Here is a 26,019-nt window from a genome sequence, read left to right on the forward strand (position 1 = left end):
ACAAACAACAAACAAACTTAGCAGCCCGTATGTTTACTCCCAAGTCCTTTTCATTTTCAATTGTTTTGAGTTTAGTGCTACCCAAGTGGTATATTACTCTAGAATTTCTGCTGCTCAGATGTATTTACTAGTGTTCGATAATAAAAGCCTATTACAACATATACCATTTTAACAAAATTTCACTATAATGAAAATGTCCAGGTTCCACATTACTTCCCTTGTTACTTTTAAAATTTCATCTGAACAAAATCGTTTGGATGAAAAAAAAGTTAGGATAGTGAATTATTTTCAAAGTTCACCTAGTCATAAAATGAATTAACATACAAGGAAATAAAAACTTCATGTGAAAATTGTGAATGGCTTGGTGCAGGAATGAATAATCTCCAGTTGACTTTCATCATTCACACAAACTAATTTTTGGAAGGCTATGTTGAGTACACCCCATTTTGTAAATATGGCTAAGGAAGGGATAAAAAAAAAAAAATGTTGACAGCACTTGCTTGAAGGAAAAAAAAAAAGCATGTTCAAAAATAAATAATAACCATTTATACTCTGGGTGGGTAAGGTCAAAAGAGTTCACAACTTTATTGTAACTATTTTATTGCAGCTGATTTACCAGTGAAACAACTAACAATCAGTAATACACCTTTTGTGGAAGCATGAAGCATATGGGCTTTACCTTGCAATGTGTGTAACAACATTTGCATAGGATAGATGAATTCTGTATAATCCAGAAAAGTTTAAATAATAAATGACATGAAGCTTTTCAGAGTTAAATGGGGCCCTTTTATCAGCAAATTCTAACGGGATAAAGACGTTAGAGACAAAATTTAACGGATACAGAATTGTGCATGCAGTCCACTCTGTATCTGTTAAATTTTGTCTCTAACGTCTTTATCCCATTAGAATTTTCTGATGAAGGGGCCTGTTTAACCCTGAAAGTTTCATGTCATTTATTATTAAAACTTTTCTGGATTATACAGAATTCATCTATTCTTAAACTATGGAATCCAGAACAACAAGCCCATTTATTTTCATTTGCATATGTTACTCCAAGACCACAGCCAGCCCACCCACCAAGGATGTGACAAGAATTCAGCATTGCAGTTTCATTTTTCCACAGTCCAGTGCATTCTTCCCCCACCCGTATTATGCAATAGTACGGTATATAGGAATCTGATGTTGTGTAATGACAAATCTGCATATCAGTTATTTTTAGAAAAAAAAAAAAAAAAAAATACTGCTCAAATTGAAAAAAATAAAAGTAGACATGAAACTATAATAAAAGAGTGCTTATGTTTTCAAGATTTCAAAATTTGTTTCCTCTGGGGTGGTGGGGGATGCAAGTTTACTACATCACAGACTGTCGTAATACACAATTTTCATTAAACAACATGTTAATGTACACAGTGCTTTACACTTTGAGCTTTTTAGCAAATAGTAATAATCCATGATTTATAACAAAAAAAAAAAACCCAAAAAGCAACAACTTTTATGCACAAACCAAGAAAATTACTTCTGCACATCTACCATTACCCATTCAATCTTCCAACCAGAACATGGCAACAAACATAATACTGTGATATGTATAAGAAAAAAATAAAATAAATAATAATAATAATTACCAAATTTGTATTGGTCCAATATTAATGAAATTTTGGAAGGCTTGATAACCTACCCCGGGGGCTCACATCTGGTGAGTATGGGCTTGGCAAACCCAGGGTCCTGAGCTGGATATCATCATTCTTCTCTTTCTTGGTGATGCCTTCTACTTCTCACTCTCGCACACACACAGGGGGTAACTCGGGATTTTTTTTTTTTTTTTTGGCTGGTGCAGCATAAGCCTCAGGCTTCCTTGTACCATATGGCTAATAATAATAATAATAAATCATTCTAAATGGGCAAAATATAAAATTTCATGAAAATCCATTCACTGGGAATTGAGTTATTACATTCTGATGAACACTGCAAGAAATAACACATACAAAAAAAAAAATAATAATAATAAAAAAAATAATTGCCAGATATCCATTGATCTGATTTTAATAAAATTATGAATGATTCAACAACTGTTTGCAAAAGGCCCATATATAAATTTTACTGAAAATCCATCCACTAGGAGGAGGACAACAGGCTCATTACACATACATGCTAACATGTCTAAAAAAAAAAGCATTTTATAATGTAGTCTGTGATGTGATTAATTTGCGTACTGTTACCACCCCCACCAGAGAAAACAAATCTCTTTACAGATATTTTACTTTTGTGGTATGTTTTGTCATTTAATTTATTAAAGCAGATTCTTAAAGTAAAAAAAAAAAAAGTCATTCTTTTAAAATAATTTTTAGTGATTTGTTGGAACAAAATTTTGGTAAAACAAAACAATTTGTGCTCTCCCCTAGAAGTTAAATGTAATGGTACTTACTACATAATCATCAAAAATGTTTTTAATTATGTGGTTTAATCTGGGCCTTTTTTTTTTTTTTTTTTGTGTTTGTGTGTAGGTAGCAGTAAGCAGCTCTTTAGCATTGCCATTTGAAGCAATTCTTGTACACGGTACAATTTTGTTACATCATTATTTGTATGATCATTATGCTCAAGCATGTTACAGGAGATAAAATCAACTTGCAATTCAGACTAAAACATTTTAAATACTAAATATTGCAAAAAGGTAACAATTTTTGCAGTTTGAAAACTACTATTTTGGCTGAAATAGTTATTTCAAGATCGTGAGTGAAATGTTCAAGAGAAATTATTTGGAATGCACTGAGTCCATTGACAAAGGTCATGACAATCTATTTGATGGAGTTTCTGCTCTTCTGAGCTATTATTATTAAAAATCAAAAGATGAAAGCAAGGCTTTTGCTGCAAGAACCAAGGGAGGGAAGCACCCTGCAAATATAACCTATAGAGATCTGCATTTGTCTGGTGATATGGGTGAAAATAATGCCTGCACTCACCTCACGAATTTGTTTGTCGTTGCCACAACAGCTGATGTTGATAAGATGTTCTGAGGGTAGCAATGTTTCAAATGAGGGGGAAGATAAAGCTTGGGATACAAACCTAAATAACTTCAAGGGATATTTCACGTAGTAAACTGTAGAAGATAACTTGGTCTCAACTGTGTCTATAGTAACGTCAGGAGTGTTGTTAATAAAATGGCTGAATTTGAATTCTTGCTTAGGACAACTATTGCTGATATATCCAGAAATTGGTGACAATGAGTTCCATTACAGTATGTATAATGTATTTAGGAAAGACTGAGAAAAATAGAAGGAAGTTTTGTAAATTGAATGAGTGGCAGAATGAGTGCTAAAAGACAATAGTAAGTGGAGGCCAAAGCTGTTTTTCTTATGTAGCATTGAGAAAACTGAGTTTGATACTCACTGCACTACTGATCTCATGTTGTGGCAGTACCTTCACTACAAGTTTCCTTGATATTACACTACTCTGATAAAATGCATTGGCCACCATTCACAATGTTTTTTAGCACTCATGGCATCAGCTTTCACCAATCACTTAATTTACTTAATTTTATGCACCCTCTCGCATCTCATAACTGTGGATACTTCTTGCCACTGGGTTGCCAAGGTCTTCATATTGCCTACTTGCTCACTGATAAGACTCCAAACAGAGTTAAAACTTGAGCTGTGCAGTAGCAAACACTTTAAATAAAACAACAATACACTTCTTAAGTGGAGTAGTACAGTACCAAGGTAACTTGTGAAGGTGCTTCCACAGTATGAAATCAGTGCACTAAATAGCAAACTTAGTTTGCTCAACATTACATAAGAAATATGGCTTTCACCACCACTTATGAGAGTAATAATTAAGAATGCATGCTTAGTTTGGTTATCTGGACCCAAAATATAATTTTCAAAATTGACAATATTTCAAATGCTAACCCTCCACTTGTCCAAAGCCCAACCATAGATCTAGAAAATCCATCTAAAACAGGGCAGTCACAGTACATTAGAAATTTTTAGAATTATTTGTATTTCTTCATATACTTTATAATCATAATACAATGTAAAACATACTTTACTTTTGGTGAGGGATCTTACCAAATATTAGAAAAATTTCATAATTAAAAAGTATTTCTTATAAAACAATACTTATTAGATTTCGTCACTGACAGTGGATTGTATGGAGACCTATGAAAAGGCAGTATGTAAAACCTGTGATGCTGTGGATGGCAATATAAAGGTATGCCACATTTCTGTTTGCTCTTCTAGTTGTAAATAGTTCACCACAGAATTATTTTTCTAATATGGAATTCAATATTTGTTAAATATTAATTCAGTATCACCCAACTTTAAGTATATGAAATAAATGTATGAAATTTATATTTATGGAGGAATTGCAAATGCATGTATATTAAACTATGCTGCATTGAAAGAATATTCTGGAAAGCATCCATGAAAGTAAACTCTGCCTGCTGAGACATTATAGTCTTCTATGCAGCTAATTCTTTTGATAGGCACAATTTTTTTCAAATAAGATACTAAAAAATCATATAACCTAGCATAGTAGAATAGTAATTTATAACTAGAAAATACATAAAGATATTTGTCTTCTGAGGTTCTATCTGGTCAGGAACTACAAGGCCCCAGTGAAGGAAAGAACCCAAAGGATGTAGTATTTCAATAACCTCTAAAACCTACAAAACTGTTCCTTGCATCTGGCTATTCCTCTATAACAGTACAGTAAGTACCCGACATAACGTTCAAGTTTTATGTAACTTGAGAATGACTATAAAATATTGCTACTATATCCCTGATATGCCAAAATTACAAAAACCACATAATGTCCTCAGAAGAATAGTTATATATTTTTGTATATATATATATATATATATATATATATATATATATATATATAGAAAAATAGTTATTTTTTTAATTAGTCCAATTAACTATCTGGGGACAGCAGTGAAATAGCCAGAGTTGCACATAAGAAAAGAAAACACATGTTATTATACTGTAAAACCTGATATGTATTTCATAGCCTTGGTTATTATAGTTGAATTCATTAGGGCCGATCCCTTCACCGCTTTTCATATTCTGTCTTTGTCCTTTATTATTGTGTTGACACTAGGGCTTGCATAAAACCGAGAAATTTCAAAACAGAGTTTAACCGAAGTTTACTCTTAAAACCGGTTTTAAAACCGATTTTCTCAGACTTAGGGAAAATAATTAAAAGCGTATAACACAGGTATTTATTTTATCTTGGGTAGATTGTACAAATCGTAATCAAATCTTTTAAACAAAATCTATCACCTCTTATAGTAAAAAAAATTAAAATATTCCAAAAAAGTAACCAGCTTGAGATTATACAAAATTACAAATTGTATTCAAATCCTTTGAATAAAAACTATCTTCTTGTATAGTAAACAAAAAAATAATAAGCCCTATAATAATAATAATAATAATAATAATAAATAAAAATAATGTGAAAAAAAAAAACAGCTTGGGGAAATTACTTTACTATTTATTGCTCAGCTTTTTTTCTGAAAATGATCCTTTAAAAAACACGGTATATTAAGCATTTTTCCTGATAGACTTGACCTTATTTTTGTGTTAAAGAGACCAGTGATCGAAAACACTCTCAGATTGGATACTTGTTGGTTTAATGGTCAGCAGTGCTCTATAAACTTTCTCCAGCTTTTCACTTCTACTGCTAGTTGCCTCCAAAAGTTTAAATTCTTTGCTGATTTCCAATTCACTCGGATATTTTGAAGGCTATTCAGTTAATCTCTTTATTACACTATCGTACTCTCGCATGAGTGTATCTCCAACATCGGAACTAGACGAGTCTTTGTTTTCTTCTAAAAGAACGGTTCGTTTATTTTCGGTTTCTTCATTCAACGCTAAGACTCCTTCGGAATGTTTTGCAAATAATCTCTGATAAATCTCTTCAGCATGCTTTTTCAAAACTTGCTTACTTGGAAAATCAAAAGTTCTTGAACCTCAATCTTCTTTCCTAAACTTTTTGGGGTTGTGTAGGTAGCTCAGCAAAGCCACAGTTTGGCCATTTCGTCTTGCATTGTAACGCTGCAAAAAGCTTTGGTGAAACTTTAAAGAAAATGGGTTTTCTGCTGTATCAAGCTGTTGAAAACTCTGTTTTAAGTAAGTCTGTATCTTCTGAGGTTATAGCCTTCAGAATCATTTCAACTGGTCGCAAAGTTTCACATAGCAATTCAAGTGTTTTCCAGTCATCGTCAGACACAGCTTCAGTTGACAGTACTGCACATAGAGCATTTGGAATGCAATTTTTCAATTTCAAAAATCTCTCAATCATATAGAATGCGCCATTCCATCTAGTCTTGCAATCTAATATAAGTTTATATTCTTTCCCATTAAATTTTGCTTTAACAACATTTTGTAATACGTCATTTTTGGTAGGCGATTTTCGAAAAAGCTTGCAAATTTTTCTGACTTTGTTAATAGTTTGTGCAATATTGGCCATTGGATTGAAGAAATAAATGAGCTCATCGGTAAAGTCGGTTTGATAAAGTGTGCCTTGCTGTCTTTCTTCAACTTCTTCATCATCACTACTTTCTTCATTATTTTCATTTTCTTCATTGTCTTTGGGAGACTCAGACTGTGGCACCATAAATGATTGCTTTTTCATAAAGTACATCTATAACTGACAGATATATACAATGGGCTATACATTGTTGATGATTAGGCGTAATTTGCTTGCCAAACTTAATCATCATTGCTGCTCCATCGGTGGTGCAAGCAACAATATCCTCATCCAAGTTCAAACCAAATTCCTTCAAGTGTCCATCCACAATTTGTTCAGTTCTTCTGCTATCAAGTGAACCGTTAATCTCAATAAGACCTAACGACCAATGATTGTCTTTTGAATGCACTTTTTATTTTGTATAGACATATATTCGTCTAGAATCAATGAATACCGTGCACCCAAAACCAATGAATTTTTGAAATGCTGAATGAGTTCTTCTTTCTTAGTTTTATAATAATACAGAACCATTTTTTAATTCCATTCACTGAGGTTAGTGGTAATTTATCATATTTATTTCTCTGAAGGTGAAGGCTTGATTGTATAAACTCACTCTTGGAAAATGAATTAAAAGAAAATCCATCTAAAGCAGCTAATTTTGAAATCTCTTCTTCCATAGATTTTTTAACGATCAAGTTTTCTAATGTTCTTACAATCCTCCAGACGACTTCATTATCTTCTGACATTTTGAACATTGTGCTCCATCTTTGCTTTTTCAAGCAAAATAATTCCATAAATTTGATTTCATCTTAGACATATTAAGATCACCGACAATTTTAAATAAAAATATTAAAGATAACAAAGGCACAATACTATGTGTCACTCCCGCAAACACTGAATGAAGAGTCTAAACGAGGCAAGTTTCAAAATTTTCACGAAAGAAATTTTTTATTTATTTACTTGCAATTTTTTTTCCCCCCAATTAAATTATTGTATTTTCAAAATTGCATAAAAGCTAAATTTGGTGAAGCAGCTTTTTGGAGAACATTTGATCGCAAATTTAATAGGAATAAAGAAGCAAAAAACTTTCTACGATTGAAATTTGATGCAATATTCAGCGAATCTGTTTCTAGTGGGTAACCATCAATAAGGCGCGTTCCACAACTTGCCTGGCGAACAAGATAGATGGAACGGAGAAATGTTGAGCATTTTCTTTTACGCTATCGTTCCAACTCACTCAGTCGTCAATGAGTACACCTGCATCGTGCCATGATACAGGTGGGAAGATTAAAGGTACCCCTCCTAGATTTGGGCCACTTGCCCATGAGATTCGTACCTTAAAATAAAATAAAAAACATAAAGCAGTTGAACGATCCAGACAAACGAACAAACAAAAGAAAATGTGCGTAACAAAAAACTATATTCGAGGGCTAACTAAGAAAATATTAGAATCCGGTTTTAGAAGCTCGGTTTCGGTTTTAACAACTCAATATGAAAACTGGATTTAACCGGTTTATAAAACCGGTTTGCAAGCCCTAGTTGACACTGACAAATCTAAATTCCACATGATACTTGTTTATGTTTGACCACTTTCGTACATCATTATTTAAATTTTTTGATCCAAATCGATTAGGTTTCTTTTCTTGGTAGATTTACTAGTACGGCTGTCTCTTAGTCAGCACCATGATAATGATCAAACTTTCTGTAAAGAACTTCACAGGGTTAAGGCACATTATTATCATCTCACGTAAGCTCACATTTTTCTAAAGCACATTTCAGAGGTCACAACCATAAAACAATTCACTTTACAGTTTATTGGGCTTTTCTATTAATGCAATTCATAAGTGGGTAGTAAACTCGATCTTATTGCATTTTCGATAATACCGATAGCTGGAATTCTGCAGGTTTTTTACGTTAGTGAAATGTGTCTCCTTCACACTGAAATTTCAGTCATATAAAAAAAAAAACAAATTTTCAGAATCTTCTCTTCATTCCTATTTTTTAAGCTTTGTAAACTTGTTACTCACTTGTGCAATTTATCCGTGTCATGTTCACCGTTATTGATTGCTTATTTTTTATTGTTATTATTATTATTTTTTTACTGTTTTAAATTTTACAATCCTAAAAAAAAAAAAAAACTGAGTGAAAAAAAATTTACACAAGTCCAAAGTTATGTAATTTGGTTGGCTTACATAAGTGGGGACTTACAGTATATCAGGTACTCCACTTGTGTGGGGAAGCCTGGAGTTTGAATCCTGTTGGAGGTGAATTTTTAAAGGTCTCTTTGATTAGAGCTGTAATTAGCTGATCTTAGATGGAGGGAATAAGGTTTGCCCCTATGAGTTATGCTTTATTTTATTTTTTTCAGATTGCACAGCATACAAATCATTGATACATTTATACAGACATAATATACACTGGGGGGGGGACAACTTAATTTGTGATGCGATCTACTTTTTTTTTCTTCAAAATGTGCCTTGATCTACCATCTTAATTTCATTGCACATGTTTAAAAAAGTTAATCAATACATATCGAAAAATGTTTATAAATTTTAAAATTAAATACAATTCAGAATTCTTATATTAAATTCATACGTTTTTTAATTTATGTGAAGTTTGTGTCTTCATGTCATCTGCCAAGCTTTCAAAATCGGGGATATACTGTGATAGGCCAACTGTAAAGAATCTTCTGTATGCAAGTCCGTAAAAGTACAGCGATTCCTTATTTGTTTCAAATACGAAAAGGCCGATTCACATATATGTGGAACCAAAACAGGAATTTAAAAGTTCACTGATTTTTTTTACATTTAGGCAAACATATTTCCAAAAGTCTTTTTCTGATGATCTGGCTTTTAGGAAGATTTCATTTTCAAGTAACATTTTCTCCATGTAAAAAATCTCAGCGATATTTTCTGAAATTTGTTTCATATCTAAATCGAGATTAAATGGATGAGAAATATATTGAACAATGTCTGCAATTGTTTTAAAATCACTGAATCTGGTTTCAAAATCATCTACAACTTTCTCAATTTCAGAAACATATTTCTCAATATTAAATTCAAAAACAGGATATTTTTGCAAATGATTTTGCATATTTACAAAATGATCGAATTTTTTTTCTTTGAGATCCTTAGCCATTGCCAAATATTGATATTTATATGCAGAAATACTACTAATTGTGTCGCCCACATTTTTATTTTTCCCTTGTAATTCCAAATTAAGATCATTTAATTTACTGGTAAAATCTGGCAAAAAAGCCAGATCACATAACCACTCCATATCTTGTAGCTGTTGATAATCATCTCCACTTTGATCAACAAAATTTTAATTTCATTCAGCAAATTTCGAAATCTCTGTAGAAACTTACTCCTACTCAGCCTCCTCACATGTGTGTAATATCAGGTCTGGTTCATTTTCATCGAGTTGCATTTTGAAAAGTCTCCTTTGAAGAGATTATCCTCTGATGGAATTCACGATTTTGAAAGCTATGTCCATAACACTTACTATTTAATCTTTTTCTGGCTAACACTTGTTGGTGGATAAAAAAAAAAAAAAAAACTGCAGCCATTATCAATCAACCCACTGCAGGATGGAAGCCTCCTCAACAATTCATGCTGAGGGAAATGGACCATAATCTTCCATGCTGGTCCAGTGCGGGTTTACAGATAGACCATATTTAGTAGTCAGGGACCTGAACCCCGGTCTACTCAAAGAGTGTGTGCTACTGCACTCCCGCTCCTGACCACTTGGCTAAGGAGGCCTTTAATGCAGTGGTAACTCAAAAAATCTGGGAATTCATCATCCTTTTGGCACAAAGTGATGAATCCATTAAGATGCCCAGTCACTGCTTTAGCTCCATCTGTTGTTATTGATATGAGCTTAAATAGTGGTAATTTAATTTTTTCAATAAAATTTTTGAATGTGATAAATATATCAAGAGCTCTAGTTCTTTCTTTTAAAGAAACCATACCCAGCAGTTCTTCTCTAGTGACAGATTCATCCAGTTGTAAAGAAAAGAACACACAATTAGCAATATGAGCACGCAATTGTTCGCTCACATTTTTACTCATTTTTTCAATGCATCGCATCACAGTATTTCAAGATAATTGCGGATATATAAGAGCACTTTTAATTTAATTTTTGTTCTTAAAATTTTCAAAAACAGAATCTGTTATTTCTAAAAATGCATATTCGATGAATTGACCATCAGAAAATGGTTTGCATTTTTTTGCAAGAAGATGATTCTCTTTAAATGATGTTCCAGTTACTGCTTTATATTGTAAATTAGTAGGTGTCATGAAGAAATTTTGTTGTGTGAATAATTTGGATTTAAGGTCTTTTAATTTATTTGTTCTAAGGTCACTTAGGTGGAAAATCGGATTGGTATTTACCATGGAGTGTGTTGAAGTACCTTTCTAAATTTCCTTTTTTGGGTATAGCCACGGAAGCATTGCAAGTCAAACATTTTTCTTTTATCATTATAAAAAAGTATTCTAGTTCCCACTCTTGATGAAAATTATACATTTTACTCTTCTTCGTAGTATTCATTTTAAATCAAAGGGTATTAAATTAATGTATAAGTACTGTCCCGTTATTAATATTAAGTAAGCTGAATAAGAATTTGACACACGCACACACCCTGCTCTCCACAACATAACTGCTTGAATTTTCACTGTGGGGCCCATAATAATAACAACATTTAGATTTTGACTAAGCTATTTTTTATATATATTTAAAATTTGTTGTGATCGACCGAAATTAAAGCCACGATCAACGTGTTGGCCACCCCTGATATACACCATAAAGGGTGCAATATTCTCAGAGCAATCAATGTGCTAGGAAATTACAACAAAAAGGACTAAGGGCATGGGTTCCTACATGTAATCTATCAAGATTTTTCCCATTATAAAGCTGTGTAAGTGAATGGTTAGCAAGATGTTTGCACTTTGCCAGTCCAAAGATGACTTCATTAATCCGTAATAGTTTGCTGCTGCATTCAGTACAACCATGAAAATACCATTGGTGCTAGCAGCTTTAATAGAGCAAATGGCTTAATGAGAAGTAGTATAACCATTGGCTAAAAGTGAACTGTAGCAACAAAAAGCATGAGATAAAAGAATTTATCATAAAATAACTTAGAGGCAAGAGGGAGCAAATGCATAGGTAGGAAAGATAAGGGAACAGAATAATTTATAGTAAACAATAGCAGAAATAAGCAATAATAAAAAAAATAAATTTTTTGTTTAATTTAATGTAACTGTAATTTTGCGAATACTCCCCCAATTTATGTTTCTGTTATCACCAACCAAAGGCATTACACGTATGCTAGGTTTGTGTTTAGTCACTCATAGAGAATCACTGATATTGGTACCATAAATGTGGAATTGTACACTCATTAAATTACAAGTCAAGAATAGTGGGTAATTTTTACCACGCAGCGTTTTAAATACAGCATTAGTAAAGGCACATAATGCAAGAAAGAAAGCTTATATAGCATCAGCCAAAAAAAAAAAAAAAATCTAATTTCACCCATCCACTCGCTCCAAATGTTTGTCTAGTTCTGCCTTGAATCTGTTTAAGCTATAAACTTCTACAACGACAGATGGAAGTTTGTTCCAGCAATCAACCACACGCTGGCTAAAGGCAAACTTCCACACATCTATCCTACAACTGTCTGTTCTCAGTTTGAATTTATGCCCTCTCAGGTGATTATTCTGAGCAAGAGCATTGAAATAAGGTAAAATTTTTTTTTAATAAAACATTTATTTATTAAAAGATTGTTTAGAATATAGAGTAAAAATAGTATTTGATTTGTGATATTCACTTTTTTCTTTCAGTCAATGTATCAATTAATGGCAAAATGTGAAGAATTGAGTAATTCTATGAAACCACTTTACAAGATATCTGAGGAAATGTATCCTTTTAGAGATTATTATAATTTATGCAGTAGTGTTAATATGGACTAACATATATAAAATTTGCATAGGCCTTTTAAATTTCATGTTCCAGAAAACCAGGATTGCAGCCTGGTTTTCTGGAGCATGTCTCACACTATTAGAGCGAGTTTTTACTCCTGCCTCTAACACTTCTGTTGCTATGTTCTGCATAGGATTTTTTTATTTTTGGATTTATCTTTCATCACAAATTGAGGAGAGCTATTCATTGTCTTTTGCATCTGAAGTCAATAGCCTTTTATGAGAAAGAAACTGCATGCAGGTTTTTTTGTGCACAGTTTCAAAAGAAACTTCTTTTGAAATGGATCTGCCACTCTCATTAAGATGAAACTATTCATGATTGAGACTTCTAAAAGCCAGAAAAACAACTTCCTCCACCATTTTATTGATTTTCAACTGAACAAATAACTAGCACAGTAATGATCAACTTTGTCTGCAGCGACCATCTTTCTTATGTATTCACAAATAGCAGCTAGCTTTAAAGCTTTCTGCTGTTATTACTTCAGTTTCGGTATAATTTTTTCTTTTTGTGCTAACACCTTAAATTTTGCCCTCTTTTCGAAAACCAGCAATACTGTGTTTTTAGGTGCATTAACATATGTATAATGTACCTATTGTCCTCATTTCTCTGTCTGTATGTAACGACTCTACTTCTAGTGGACAGATTTTTATATTTGGACCTTTTAAAAAGATTTGTTGAGCCATTCCAAATTTCATTAAAATCAGACCCATAGAAATCTGGCAATATTATTTATTTTTTCATACCTATCACATAGGCTACCCATATAATGTATATTATAGATACACTGGATAGTTTATTGTCATGCATTAATTGGGGGAAATCAATGGGCAAATGTGGATTTGCAAAAACAAAATTCTCTATTCACACAAGTCATTGCTTTTTTTTTTTTTTTTTTTTTTTTTTTTGTAGAGCATTAGTAGAAGCATGTGATGCAAGAAAGAAAGCTTACACAGCATCAGCCAAAAAAAAAAAAAATCCTTCCCGTTTCACCCATCCATTCACTCCAAAAGTTTGTCTAGTTCACCTAGAATTTATTTAAGCTGTCAACTTCCACAACAACAGATGAAAGTTTGTTCCAGCAATCAACTAGAAACTGGCTAAAGGCCAGTTTATAGTTGATTCTGCACATCTTTTCTCAATTTGAATTTATGCCCCCTCAGGTGCAGAATCTGAGCAAGAGGAAGAATCCCATCAGCATTCAGCTTGCTCAAACCATTCAAGGCCTTATATGCCTCAATCAGATCACCAGAACAGGTGCCTAGTCTCCAGATGCTGCAATTTGCAGAACTTAAGCCTATCTTTGTAACAGCAAACCTTTTGTTCCACTCAGAGCGTGATTATCCCCTTATACAAGGGGATAATTACCTCCTTATCCCTGCTAGAAAAATTCCTATATATCATTGACAAGACCCTATGAGCTACACTTGCAGCCTGTCTGCACTGCTCAGAAAACTTCGTATATGACTGCACAATTACCCCCTGGGTATTTTTCATTCTCCACTACCCTGAGTGTAGTACTGCGCAGTTGGTATGTTACTCTGGGGTTACTGCTTACCATGTGCAATACTTTGCATTTGTCAATGCTAAACTTTATTTGCCATTTCTTAGTCCATTTGACTAACTTTTCTAGACTGTTGCAGTAGCATATTGCCATTAACCACTCTGCTAACTTGGACATCAACCTAATATGTCTTTATTAATATCATTCATAAATATAAAAAAACAACAATGGGCCCAACACTAAACCCTTGGGGACTCCCCTAATAATATTAGCCCATGAAGAGTAATGTCCATTGATTACCACTCTGTCTTCTCCCACCCAACCAACTCTTTATCCATAGTAGCAACTTGCCCTTAATGCCACACTGCTTCAGTTTGTACAGCAGTCTTTTATGTGCAACAGTATCAAAAGCTTTACTGAAATCCAAGTATAGGATATCAAAATTATTTTTTGCATCTAGTTCCTTTGTGACCACACCACATCATAGTAACTGATCAAATTGGTCAAACAAGATTTCCCTCTAACAAATGCATGCTGAGTTTGAATTATAATTGCGGCCTTGTCTAAATGATCCTGCATTACTTCTCCCTGGAACAGAAGTTAAAATCAGGTCTGTAATTACTTATGTCACCCTTTGATCTTCCTTTGTGAATTTGGGTTACATTCATATAATATAATTGGATCCCATCCACCCCAGGTGCCTTTCTTACATTTAATTTCAAATTTCTCTTTCACTTTCCTCTCAGTTATTACAAAATCATTTAGCTTCCTGTTAGATCTTGATAAACTTGTGGCATCCCTTTCCCCAAAGAATTTCTCATGTGTGAAATGTAGATGCAAAATACTCATTCAGTTTGCAGCAACCTGAGTCGGATCATCAACAGTCAAACTATTGATATCAAGTGGACCAATTTGATTCATCCTTTTCCTACTGGAGTTTACATAAGTAAGGAAGTCTCTGCTGTTTTATTTTGCATTTTGCCAAAGATTTCTTGTAATCTGCCTTTGCTTGCCTGATCTTCTTTGTGATTTGATTACAGACTAGTATATATCTACCATAGGCTTCTGTGTTGCCCAATAATTTATATGCATCCCATGCACTTTTCTTCTCTGCCATGAGTTTCATCAGTTCCTCTGACATCCATTTAGGCCTATACCTTGAAGAGTATTTCTTAGTTGGCAAAATCTAGTAGCTTCTATGTTTAATTCCTTGAACACTTCCCATTTAGAATTTGCTGATTGCAACATCATCAGTTGGTCCTACTGTATAGAATTTAAAAACTGTCTGAGACCACTGTAGTCACCTTCACAAAGGCAAAAACTCCACCTTCACCCTTAATAGTAGTTACATCTTTAAGTAAATCTGAAATCAACTGCCACTTTTCAGCCCATTTGTCTAATATTTCTAGGTCTTGCTGCATAAGACACTTTTATTCGTGTAGTTAATCCTGCCAACCTTTGTATCAATTGCAAAGTAAGATAGTAAGCTTTATGTTCCTTCAATATCATTAATAAATATTGTAAATAGTAAGGGGTCCAGCACTGAACCCAGATGGACTCAACTGATAACATCCCAAGAAAAGCAATAAGCAGTACCCATTTATAATCACCCTCTGTCTTCTGCCACTCAACCATCATTTCAATGCGATGGTTGAGTGGCAGAAGATACTTTTTATTTTCCATAGCAGTAACTTTCCCAGTAATGTTAGTGCTCCAGTTTGTAAAGCATCCTTTTGTGTGGAAGTGTTAAAAGCTGTGCTGAAATCTAAATATGATGTCAAAATTGTTTGCCCAGTTCCTTTGTTATTATGTCATAATAGCTAATCAGATTGATCCATGCTGTGATTTTCATATAATTTCATTCCTGTTAAGATAATCCTCAATATTTCTTTAATCAGACTCCCTTATTTTGTTTGGAACAGAAGTTAAGCTTACAAGTCCATAATTGCTCATGCTGCCCTTTGTGTATAGGAGAAACATTTGCACATCTCCAATTTGTAGGAATCTCCTCCTGAATCCAAGGATGCCCTCATAATTATGACTTAAGGTTTTCTTACCTCTTCTACTACATCTTTTAACTGGATAGATCTCATCAATCTAAGGTGCCTTGTTTATTTTTAGCTTCAGCAATTTCTCTTCCGCTTTCTTCTCAGATAAAAACAATTTAGCCCCCAGAATGTACTTCTGGTGTTCCCATCCCTAAAAATGTGTTGGTGGACAACATCAAAAAAGTGTGCAAAAATCTTTTTGCTAAATACATCCTTGAATATGGGAATTTTGTCTGTACATTCTTCAATATCAATTTTATCATTTAGTCCCAGCTTAACAATAACATGCCTTTAGTTCATTTAGTGAAATCAAAATCCATTCACAGAATATGGAGCAATTGCAAACTCTTTCATTTGAAAGAATTTTTTGGCAGGTTTGTGTTTCTTTCAAAACTTTTTCAAATAAACAATTGGTAAAAATCAGGCTGAAAAAAATTCGAGTTTGGTTTTTAGAACACTTAATTTACCTGACTGAAATCCAAAGTTAAAAAACAATAAAGAGAAAATGTTTGAATACAGCATCATTTACCTAGCTGGATCTCCAATTTCCTGCATAATTTTCAAGTGACGGGTTGTCATCAGTTCCTCATCACTGCTACTAGAAATACTGTTTTGATTGAATAGAGGTTATCATCACTATCTGAGATGCAATTCAAATTATGAATCAGAAAATTCTTATGATTTCTTAGTTTTTTTTTTTATTTGGAAATGCCTTTACAAGATATATAAGCATCTTATACTCTTGAGTTCTACAATGAAGAAAACAGCTACCAGCTGCTGGAAACAGTTTTATATAAACTTCGGTAAACATTGATGTCATTTTTCAGATTGTTTATATGAAATATAAACAGATGGCAGTACAGTACTTACACCAGCACAGCAAATTTCAGAATTGGCAACATCAACAGCTGCACAAAATTGCACTGCAAAGGATCAATGTTTCTGTAGGAAGGAAACCAGAAAGTAACTTAACTTATAGGTGGATATTTGTCTGGAAACTAAAAGCTTTCTGGCAGTTGAACTAAAATTAAATTATTAATTAACATCCTAGTTTTTAATTATACAGGCCATCAAACTGAAATTTGCAGAATGGTACTTTTGGTATGTTTATCTTCCCTAAGCTTACTACACTGATTTCAAAACATTTTTTTTTTTTTTTCATCACGTAAGAATTTTCCATAAATTGAGGAAAAATCATACTTTTTGTTATTTTATAAATTAAATTTATCCAAGTGACAAAACTCAGTTAACAAGTTAGCCATTTCCTCTTGAAAAACATGTGGCATTGGTTTTTGGAAGCTGACTAATTCAGTCACAGTGAGAAGAAAACCCAAAATTGTCTCTGTCCTCTTCAATCCAGGTTAACTCAATCCCAGGTCAAAAAAGGTCGTTAGAAAAACCATCAGTGAAAGTGTTAAAATGAAGAAAATAGAAGAATATTAATAAAAAACAGTTACTTTAAAACTAAACAGTTATGCAGATTCATCAGATATTTAGAATAAATTTTGTCTTTTATGTATAATGCCAAAATCTCTCTTCTCAGAGACCAGCAAGAAATCTTTCTCTCCTTATTTCTCTAAGAATTTGTGAATGAACATTTTTGAAACTAATCCATGCTTTTTATCTTATCCAGTCATTGTTTCTTCAAGCTGATGAGTTAACTTCCAACTTGGCTGGCCAAAAGTTTTGCATCAGATAAACTTTGAAATTGATTCCAGGCTATTTAGTGATTACCATCCTTGTCAAAAGTCTTTACAAACTGTTTCAATCCTAATTTGACATAGAGTGGAGGTAATAATATTTTCATTGGATCCATAGATTTTTGAATTGTTTCTTTCTCTAGCACAGATTAAATTTACTGGAATATTTGAACTGCATGTGTGGGTTGTATATATGTTTGATCTTCCAGTCTGTAGGAACTTCAGCTCTATTTAGTGATGCATTCATAATTATAGTAAAAGCTTAATGACCTCCTTTGCTGATCCCATAAAAAATAACTGGGTAGAAATACTTTAGGCACATTGTTTACTTTTTAATAATTACTCAGGAGCTGAACATTCACTGGATGATAAGTATGGATGCGATTGTCTGGATTCCTCTACAATTTGATTGATCAGTTATTTTATAACAAACTGCCCACAGAGTCTTTCTTGTTTTTGTCTGATATTTATGTACAGTCTGTCCTCGTATAGCACGATAGTTGCGTTCCTAGAAACCCTCTTGCAATGCAAAATCGTGCAATATAAACAACAGGCCCTATGGAAAAAGTAGGGTTAGGTGCTGACCACCCAAGATTGAACACACATTTGGAACCAAAACATTACCAAACACAATAAATAATTGGGTAATTTTAATCGTTATAAAATACTTACGTATTTTATAACGATTAAAATACGTAATAAAAATATATTATAATAAAGTATTTTTTAATACTAAAAAAGTATTTTTTACGAATAAAATGCGTATTTTATTCGTAAAAAATTTATTATATTAAATAAAATAGTCGTAATAAAATACTTACGTATTTTATAATACGTAAGTCGTAATAAAATATTGCTAATGCTTTTGCTTCTATCGTAAGCAAACTTGCTTTTTGTTTGATTTTCTATCCAAACAGATGACAGCCGTTCCATCTCTTCCAATTCTTGTGTCTTAATCTAATGGATATTAATTACACTTTGAGTTGTTCCCGCTATGAAAGTTGTTTTTATTTTCGCTGCATTCTTTGTAATTCTCGGCATTGCCTCATTTAGGTCTGTAGCACGTGCAATATCACATGGTCTTTAATTTCGCTTAAAGCGTTTCACAATTTCGTATTTTTTCTCTATCGACAGAAGAGGACTGGCCATAAGCCTTACGGGGGAAACCACGGTGGGCCGGAGGCCGGTGTGATTTTGGCCATAAACCGTAGTATGAGGCCACTATAAATTTTCCCGGGTAAGAATTTTTGACCCAGTCCGCCTCTGTTTATCGACATTGCTTTTTTTTTTTTTTTTCTCTCTGAATCTGCAGTGTCTTAGCCAGGACGCTTCCTTTTCACACCTTTTAAGTATTTTACTAATTTTTAGGGAATAAAGCACAATTACAAAACGAGGTGGCACGCTTTATACACATAAACAAAGCTGCGCGCGTGTAGCAACTGAATAAATAACACCGTAAAGGCCGAGATACACTATTAATTAACACCTCACATTTTACTAAAGCACATTTCTGGAGGTTACTACCAAAAAACAATAAAAACAATTTCCAGTTGCATTTCTGCTAGTGGAATCTGTTATAAACTGGTAGTAAACTCCCTCTAATTGCATTTGCGATTATACCGATAGCTGGAATTGTGTTGGTTTTTACGTTATTATGGTGAAATGTGTTTCCCCTGCACTGATATAAAACACATAAATACATTTTCAGACTCTTCTTCATTGCTATCGTGTTGCGTTCAGTCGGGGTGATTCCGCGTTCGACTGCCATTTCTTGTAAACACAAAGGCGAATCGTGTATAAGCGAATTCGGTTCGTGTTATATAAGATAATGTTCCCCTATTTATAAATCGTGTATGATCGAATTCGTGTAATGCAAACACGTGCTATACGAGGACCGACTGTATATTCACTTTTTTATTTTTGATATTATCAAACAATTTTTATATGAGGAAGCTTTAATAAGTTTCAGTAGTTGCAGCTAAGTGATGTAAAAAATCATCACTACTTGAGACAGGGCTGGTTTTGGGCTGTTAGCCATCTGCGTGCTAGATATATTTGGCTGCCCCTATCAATGCGGATCACGAGTAGATTCATAACATAACCTACCCCAACCCATGGGAGCCTACTAGTATGTTTTTATGACAGTTCCATATAGTTGATAGGGGTAAAAAAAATCCATAAAAATATTTGATATATTTATTTTAATTTTATTCAAATCAAAAATGTACAAGATATTAAACAGAAGTAACAAAATGTACCCATAAAGTTAGAATTGCACTCTTCTTTTTTATTTGCTATTTCATCAATAACATCTGATAATTCTAAACTTTCGCACAATTCTTTTTCTAGAGCTAGATCATTAAACATTTCTTTAGTCATTGATGTTCTTAAATATGTTTTTATAAGTTTGAGTCCCAGGTGCCTCCGTAGCCAGACGGGAAGGAGCAGCAGTGCGTAGCACATGCTTCTTGATTAGACCGGGATTCGAGCCCGTCACCACCAAATACAGAGGATGCGGAAAGGTCAGGGAATGACCACCGCATATCCCGGAGCAATATGGTCTTAGTTGCTAATGCTCTTAAAAACCAAATAATAACAACATAAGTTTGAGTTTCGAAAAACTCCTTTCACCTGATGTTACACTAACTGATAATGTAAGAAAAATTCTCAAAGCTATAAACAGATTAGGAAATGATGACATCAAGTTATTTTTTGTAATATATGTCAAATTTTTTTAATGGGTCTGCAATTCAAAATTCTATATGTTATCAGCTCATTGAAGAGCCGAAGACCGTCAATATCTTTAATACTTGTACTTCCTTTATTAATTTGAAGGGAAACATCAAAGCAAGATTTTTTTTAAATTTCCTCTCCAGTCATTTCTCCAAATTCACAAAGAAATTTAAACATTATTACATTCATTTAGATTTTCAAACCTTTCCTGAATGGAATTTAAGGCTGTATCAACAATTGTTAGATAAAATTGTATTCTAAACAATTCTTTTGGATTTATGATTTGTTCATCGGGACTTTCACATAATCAAAATGGCGAACTTTAGTTCTACTCCTTACAACTGGAAATTCTGCCACTACATTTAATTCTGCAGCTAAAACTTTTGCATCCCTAATATATTTATTAAATGCCTCATCAAATCTGGCTGCACTTAGAAATTTAACAAGCTCATTCAAAACATTAAGAGATTCATTCATTCAGTTTTTGACAGAATATCGTTCCATATAACAACTGCGCAAATGAACTTGACAGACGCAGCCTGAGCTGTATGTTTTGTTTTCATGTCTCTGGAATTATCATCTATTATGTCATTTGACCTTTTCCAGGCTTCACTTAATTGCAATCTGAGAGGCCACACTGCTTTTATTATACTCTCCCATCTTGTATTACCTGCAGACTTCAGTGTTAATCTAGTGATATTACGATTTAGTATATCCCATCTGTAAGGGGATGTAGAAAAAAAGTGTACAATTCTTGAACAATGTTAAAAAAAAAATTGTTTCAAATGTTACTTTGGCAGCATCATTTACAACTAAATTTAATGAATGAGATGCACAAGGTACAAAAAAGCTCTAGGATTTATATTCCTAATTTTGTTCTGCAAGCCACTATACCTACCGTGCGTATTTGCCCCATTATCATACCCTTGTCCATGCATATCTTGAATATCTAATTCATAATCTGTTATGAGTTCACTTAAAAGATAATTACATAAACCTTCCCTTGTAGCATATGATACTGGATAAAACTCAAGAAATAATTCTCAAACTGCAACATCAGAAGTGTCAATATTTACAATTCGTGCTACAAATGCTATCTGTTCAGTATGACTGGCATCTGGCGTGCAGTCGAGAATTACAGAAAAATATTTTGCTTTCTTTACAAATTCCTTGATTTTTGATTTTATGCCACTTGCTAAAACAGATATGATTTCATTTTGAAAAGCATGGGCCTAAGTAATGAGGTATGACTTGTAGCAGGTTGAGATTGTGTTATGTTATTGACATGCTGTAAGATAATGGGATCAAATTTCGCAAAACATTTCTATAGTCTTTAAAAAATTTCCATTGTTTCATAAAATTTATCATTTTTACCTCTGAAAGATAAACACTGCCCAATTGCATGATTCTTTCAATAATGGCTCGCCATCGTCTTTTTTCAGATTCAAAGTACCGTTGTTGTTATTTGTCACTTGTTGTCAAGGCATATTTTTAATTCATACCACTTTTTACAATTTTGAAAATGTTCTACGCTCGTTTCATGCCTTGATAAACGAGTGGCTAAATGTTGCCAATCTGAAAACCCCTGACTATCTGTTACTTTGTTTTGCTTTAAAACAAACAACTTGCAAAAAAAGCAAAACACACTATTCGATTTTGTAGAATAGATTAACCAAGTTCTTTGAACTTTTTCGCCGTTAGGTAAAAGTCTCATATTGTGACACAGAAAATGATCTTCCATTGTTATCTTTAGGAAACTTCATATTTTGAGGCGTTACTTCTGAATTACGAGTTCTAATAACCGATTATTAATAATTGGTGGCCAGCTAAAAGGATCCCCTATATCATATTCGGCCATCAATTAAACACTATTATTTTCTAAATTATCCTCACCACAGCTTGAATCAGGCACTGTTATTTCTTGGCACAACTTCAAACAAACTTCAAACTTGTCATTTGATTTTTCACCTTCCATTTTGTCCTTACTGTCTGAATTGAATTCCGAAGTGACTGATGTTGATGCTTCCGGGTCAACCTCGTCCAACTTTACGAATTTCAGCATGGATCCTCGTAATTTTTCCTTATCACTTTCATTCTTCCATTTGCGATAAAAAGCACCAGATTGACGTTTTCTTTTCCTATCTGACCCTATAATAATAAACAACCACTCTGTGTACGTGGTAGCAATACCCGTCACGAGGTGGAACCCCCAATCAGGAAGAAATAAAATAAAATAATTCTTTGCATATAGGGCACAAACTATTTTTTTCTCTTGTCGAATGTATAAAAACTTTAATGACCCTAACCTGACTTAAACCTTTCTGTGCGGGTTCCGAAGGTTTACTTACACTAAATTAAAATAAATAAGCACAAAATGAAAACACTTACCTGTTATGTTTATTCTTTATCAGCAAAAGCTCTAATCTCACACGACAGTTTCTTAGGTTACATTTATGATTTCTGCACCCGTTGTCCATCCACATACTTCTCACCTCACTACTCACTCAGTAGTAGCAAATTTTTTGCTGTGAAAATGTTGAAAACGGTCGACAAGAGAATTGGTTGTTGGGTGAATATTTAAATTAATAATGTTTGTGCACATTTCTCTCTTTATTTAAATTTCCGTCAACAATTAAAACAATGATGTAAGTAAGTATCGCTTTAAGATTAACAGTATGGGAATGAAAATTAAACATAATATAAGCATAAAACCTTGTACCTATGTAATTTAATGAAACCATTCACAATGAATTACGTAAGTGTAACCTTAAACTTAATACAAGATGTTAACATGAAAGTTTGCAAACTCCAAGCTTTTATGCTTTTGTTTACATTGTTTAAAACAAGACAATCGTAGAGGTTATGGAAGCCTATTGCTGAATCCTTCTCTGGTTCAACGGATGAACCTACCATCGCCTGTACTTACACTTCTAAGATTTCTGATGCAAAACACCTAACATGTATGCTCCGGCGTTATTTATAACCATAAACTACACAGCTATATCATCCATCATTATGCAAACATCAATTTTTTGAAGTATGAAAGAAGAGCATGTTGTGCTTCCATGGTTACCAAATATGTTTACATTTCCATTGTGAAGAAGTCATACCAACATTCACAGCATCCATTGTACAAATGTTGGTATGACTTCTTAATTTTATGGCAACATTTGTTACATTATTTTTATTGTGAATGGGCCCTTAGAGAATACAATATTATTTGTTAACAATGCCACATTCGCTATTTCATTGCCGACCACTACATTAAAATAAAATTAAATAACATTTTAATTTTATTCTTTAAAGTGCACTATCAGCTGCCCTAGGGATTTGGCCATCTGCATGCATGCACACCTACCAGAACCGGCCCTGACTTGAGGGATGAATGAAAAAGTTATTTGAATTAACATACTTATCCATATTTGTCAGTGAGAGAATGAGGCTGTATGTAAGATAGATTTTATGAAATCGTAATATTAATTAGTGTGCAAAAGTTATTTGGATTGTGGCAGCCATTATTAACCTTCTGTCTGACAAATGCCACTTTTTTAAAATTTGTAAATGAAATCCAGTTTCCTTGTGTACCTTTGCTCACCAAAATTCTCTAAACTGGTTATATGCTGTTTTCATTTTGATATACTGTGAATTATGGGACATTAAATTTGTATTTGGTGTTTAATAGATACTAGGTGAGTTTTAGCATCTACATTTATTCTGCCATTCCATTGCATCATTTTTGAAATGCCAGTGCCAAGTATCTAATCATCTCATAGATAGAGCTTTAATTTTGCTGGATAAACTCACACAGCTGACAAAAATACAGACATTCACACTGTGTCTGCCAGACCATACAAACAATGGTCTGGTAGACAGTGTGCCAGACCATACAAAGGGTACTAGGAAAGTTTTGCAATACAGCTTTGTTTATTTAATTTTTTCAAAGTAATTTCCTCTACATTCAATACACCTCTCCATCCTCCGAAACCAATCTTTAAACCAGTTCTGCCAAGTTTCACTATGGAGTAAAGCACACTCGTTGTCCCAAGCCCGTAGAAGGTCCTCATCACTGGAAAACCGCCTCCCTTTTAGCTTCATTTTCACATGTGGGAACAGTGCAAAGTCGCAGGGAGCAAGGTCTGGACTGTAGGGAGGGTGCTCGAGAAGTTTCAGTCCTGTCGTGGTCAAATATTCGGTGCAGGCTTTGGCGCGGTGAGCTGGAGCATTATCGTGATGGAGGTACCAGGTATCCATTCTTGACTTTGGCCGCAGGTTCTTCATAGATCCAATGACTTTAGGCAGGCATTGTTCAGTATACTACTTAGCTGTGACTGTCTTCTGCGTGTCCAAAACGACACGTTCCACAATTCCACTCGATTTGAAAAATACAGCTATCATTTTCTTCTTTACAGATCGGGATTTTCTGACAATTACGGGTGTGTCGTCATCATCAAAGACCCAAACTTTGTTTTGAGCCTTGGTCGGCAGATCGTAATAGTACAGCCAAGTCTCGTCACCTGTCACGATGTTGTTCACATACCGAGATTGTCCCTTATCAAACTTTTTTAACATCTCCCGGCACCAAGTCACACATCGTGTCATCTGCTCTTCAGTCAGTTGATGCGGCACCCAGAGAGAACAAAGTTTCTTCACGTGCAAATGATCTTGCAGAATCGAACGAATTGCTGGTGCATTTAGGCCCAAAGTATCCTCTATCTGTTGGTAGGTCACTCGCCTGTTTTCGTCAAGCATTTTCCTCACAGCAGTAACGTTTTCCTCCGTAACTGACGTTCGTGGCCTTCCCGGCCTCTCAGAATCCTCCAGAGTGAAATTTCCCCTTTGGAATTCTCTATACCACCTGAATATCATTGTACGATGTGGACAATCATCATCTAGTGCAAGAGTCATTTCTTCTAAGCACTGGTCTATGGTTAAACCACGCACGAAATTATACCACAAAACTGTCCTTATCTCATTTCGTGACCACGATGCCATCGCAAGCACTTTACACTCTCACTACTAATGAATAACTGAGCCCATAGACTTGGCGCGGCGGCTACTATGCACGTATGAACATGTCTCAACATGCAGCAACAAGCAGCTTCCTGTGATTCATTGTTGCATCATATTGCAAAACTTTCCTAGTACCCTTTGTACAAGCATCTGGGTTTCAATCTAGGGGATCAGTGACCATAAATTCTAGAAAATATGACAAAAACTTTATTATTACTATTGGTCAATATATTTAAACTGGGTTTAGTAAATCATAATTAGTAGATCACACAGATGCAAATGTCCTTTTTAAAATTGAGGGTGCAAGTGAAGGAAGGTGAAAGTAGTATTTTGCATAGTTGTTTCATTCATATTTAGATTGATAGTTATAGATTTATTTCATTCAGAGAGGACTTTACATAGTGCTTACTACTTTATAGCTTTATTGTTAACAAATATTTCCTTAATCATTTTACAGAAAAGAAATTAAGAGGCTTCTGGATCACTTTGAAAACATTGTTGAATATAAATGATTGCCAAAACTCACGATCATTACTTTACGCCTTTTTTCCTCCCCTCTTCTGTAAATAGAAGTGTGCCTTTT

The 26,019-nt window shown here is 33.8% G+C and overlaps 1 protein-coding gene across 1 annotated transcript in view; it reads left to right on the plus strand.

Moving 5' to 3' along the window:
- Positions 1 to 26,019, plus strand: part of BORCS6 (BLOC-1 related complex subunit 6) — a 69,753-nt gene extending 43,734 nt beyond the window's left edge. The window contains exons 4-6 of the mRNA XM_090369073.1: positions 4,123 to 4,206; positions 12,306 to 12,382; positions 25,894 to 26,019. Of these exons, the coding sequence (XP_090225199.1) occupies positions 4,123 to 4,206; positions 12,306 to 12,382; positions 25,894 to 25,948 (216 nt within the window). The 3' untranslated portion in view covers positions 25,949 to 26,019. The remainder of the gene's footprint in view (positions 1 to 4,122; positions 4,207 to 12,305; positions 12,383 to 25,893) is intronic.

The sequence above is a fragment of the Mastigoproctus giganteus genome, chromosome 2, assembly GCF_048544385.1.
Source record: "Mastigoproctus giganteus isolate SK-2022 chromosome 2, ASM4854438v1, whole genome shotgun sequence".
Taxonomy (NCBI): domain Eukaryota; kingdom Metazoa; phylum Arthropoda; class Arachnida; order Uropygi; family Thelyphonidae; genus Mastigoproctus; species Mastigoproctus giganteus.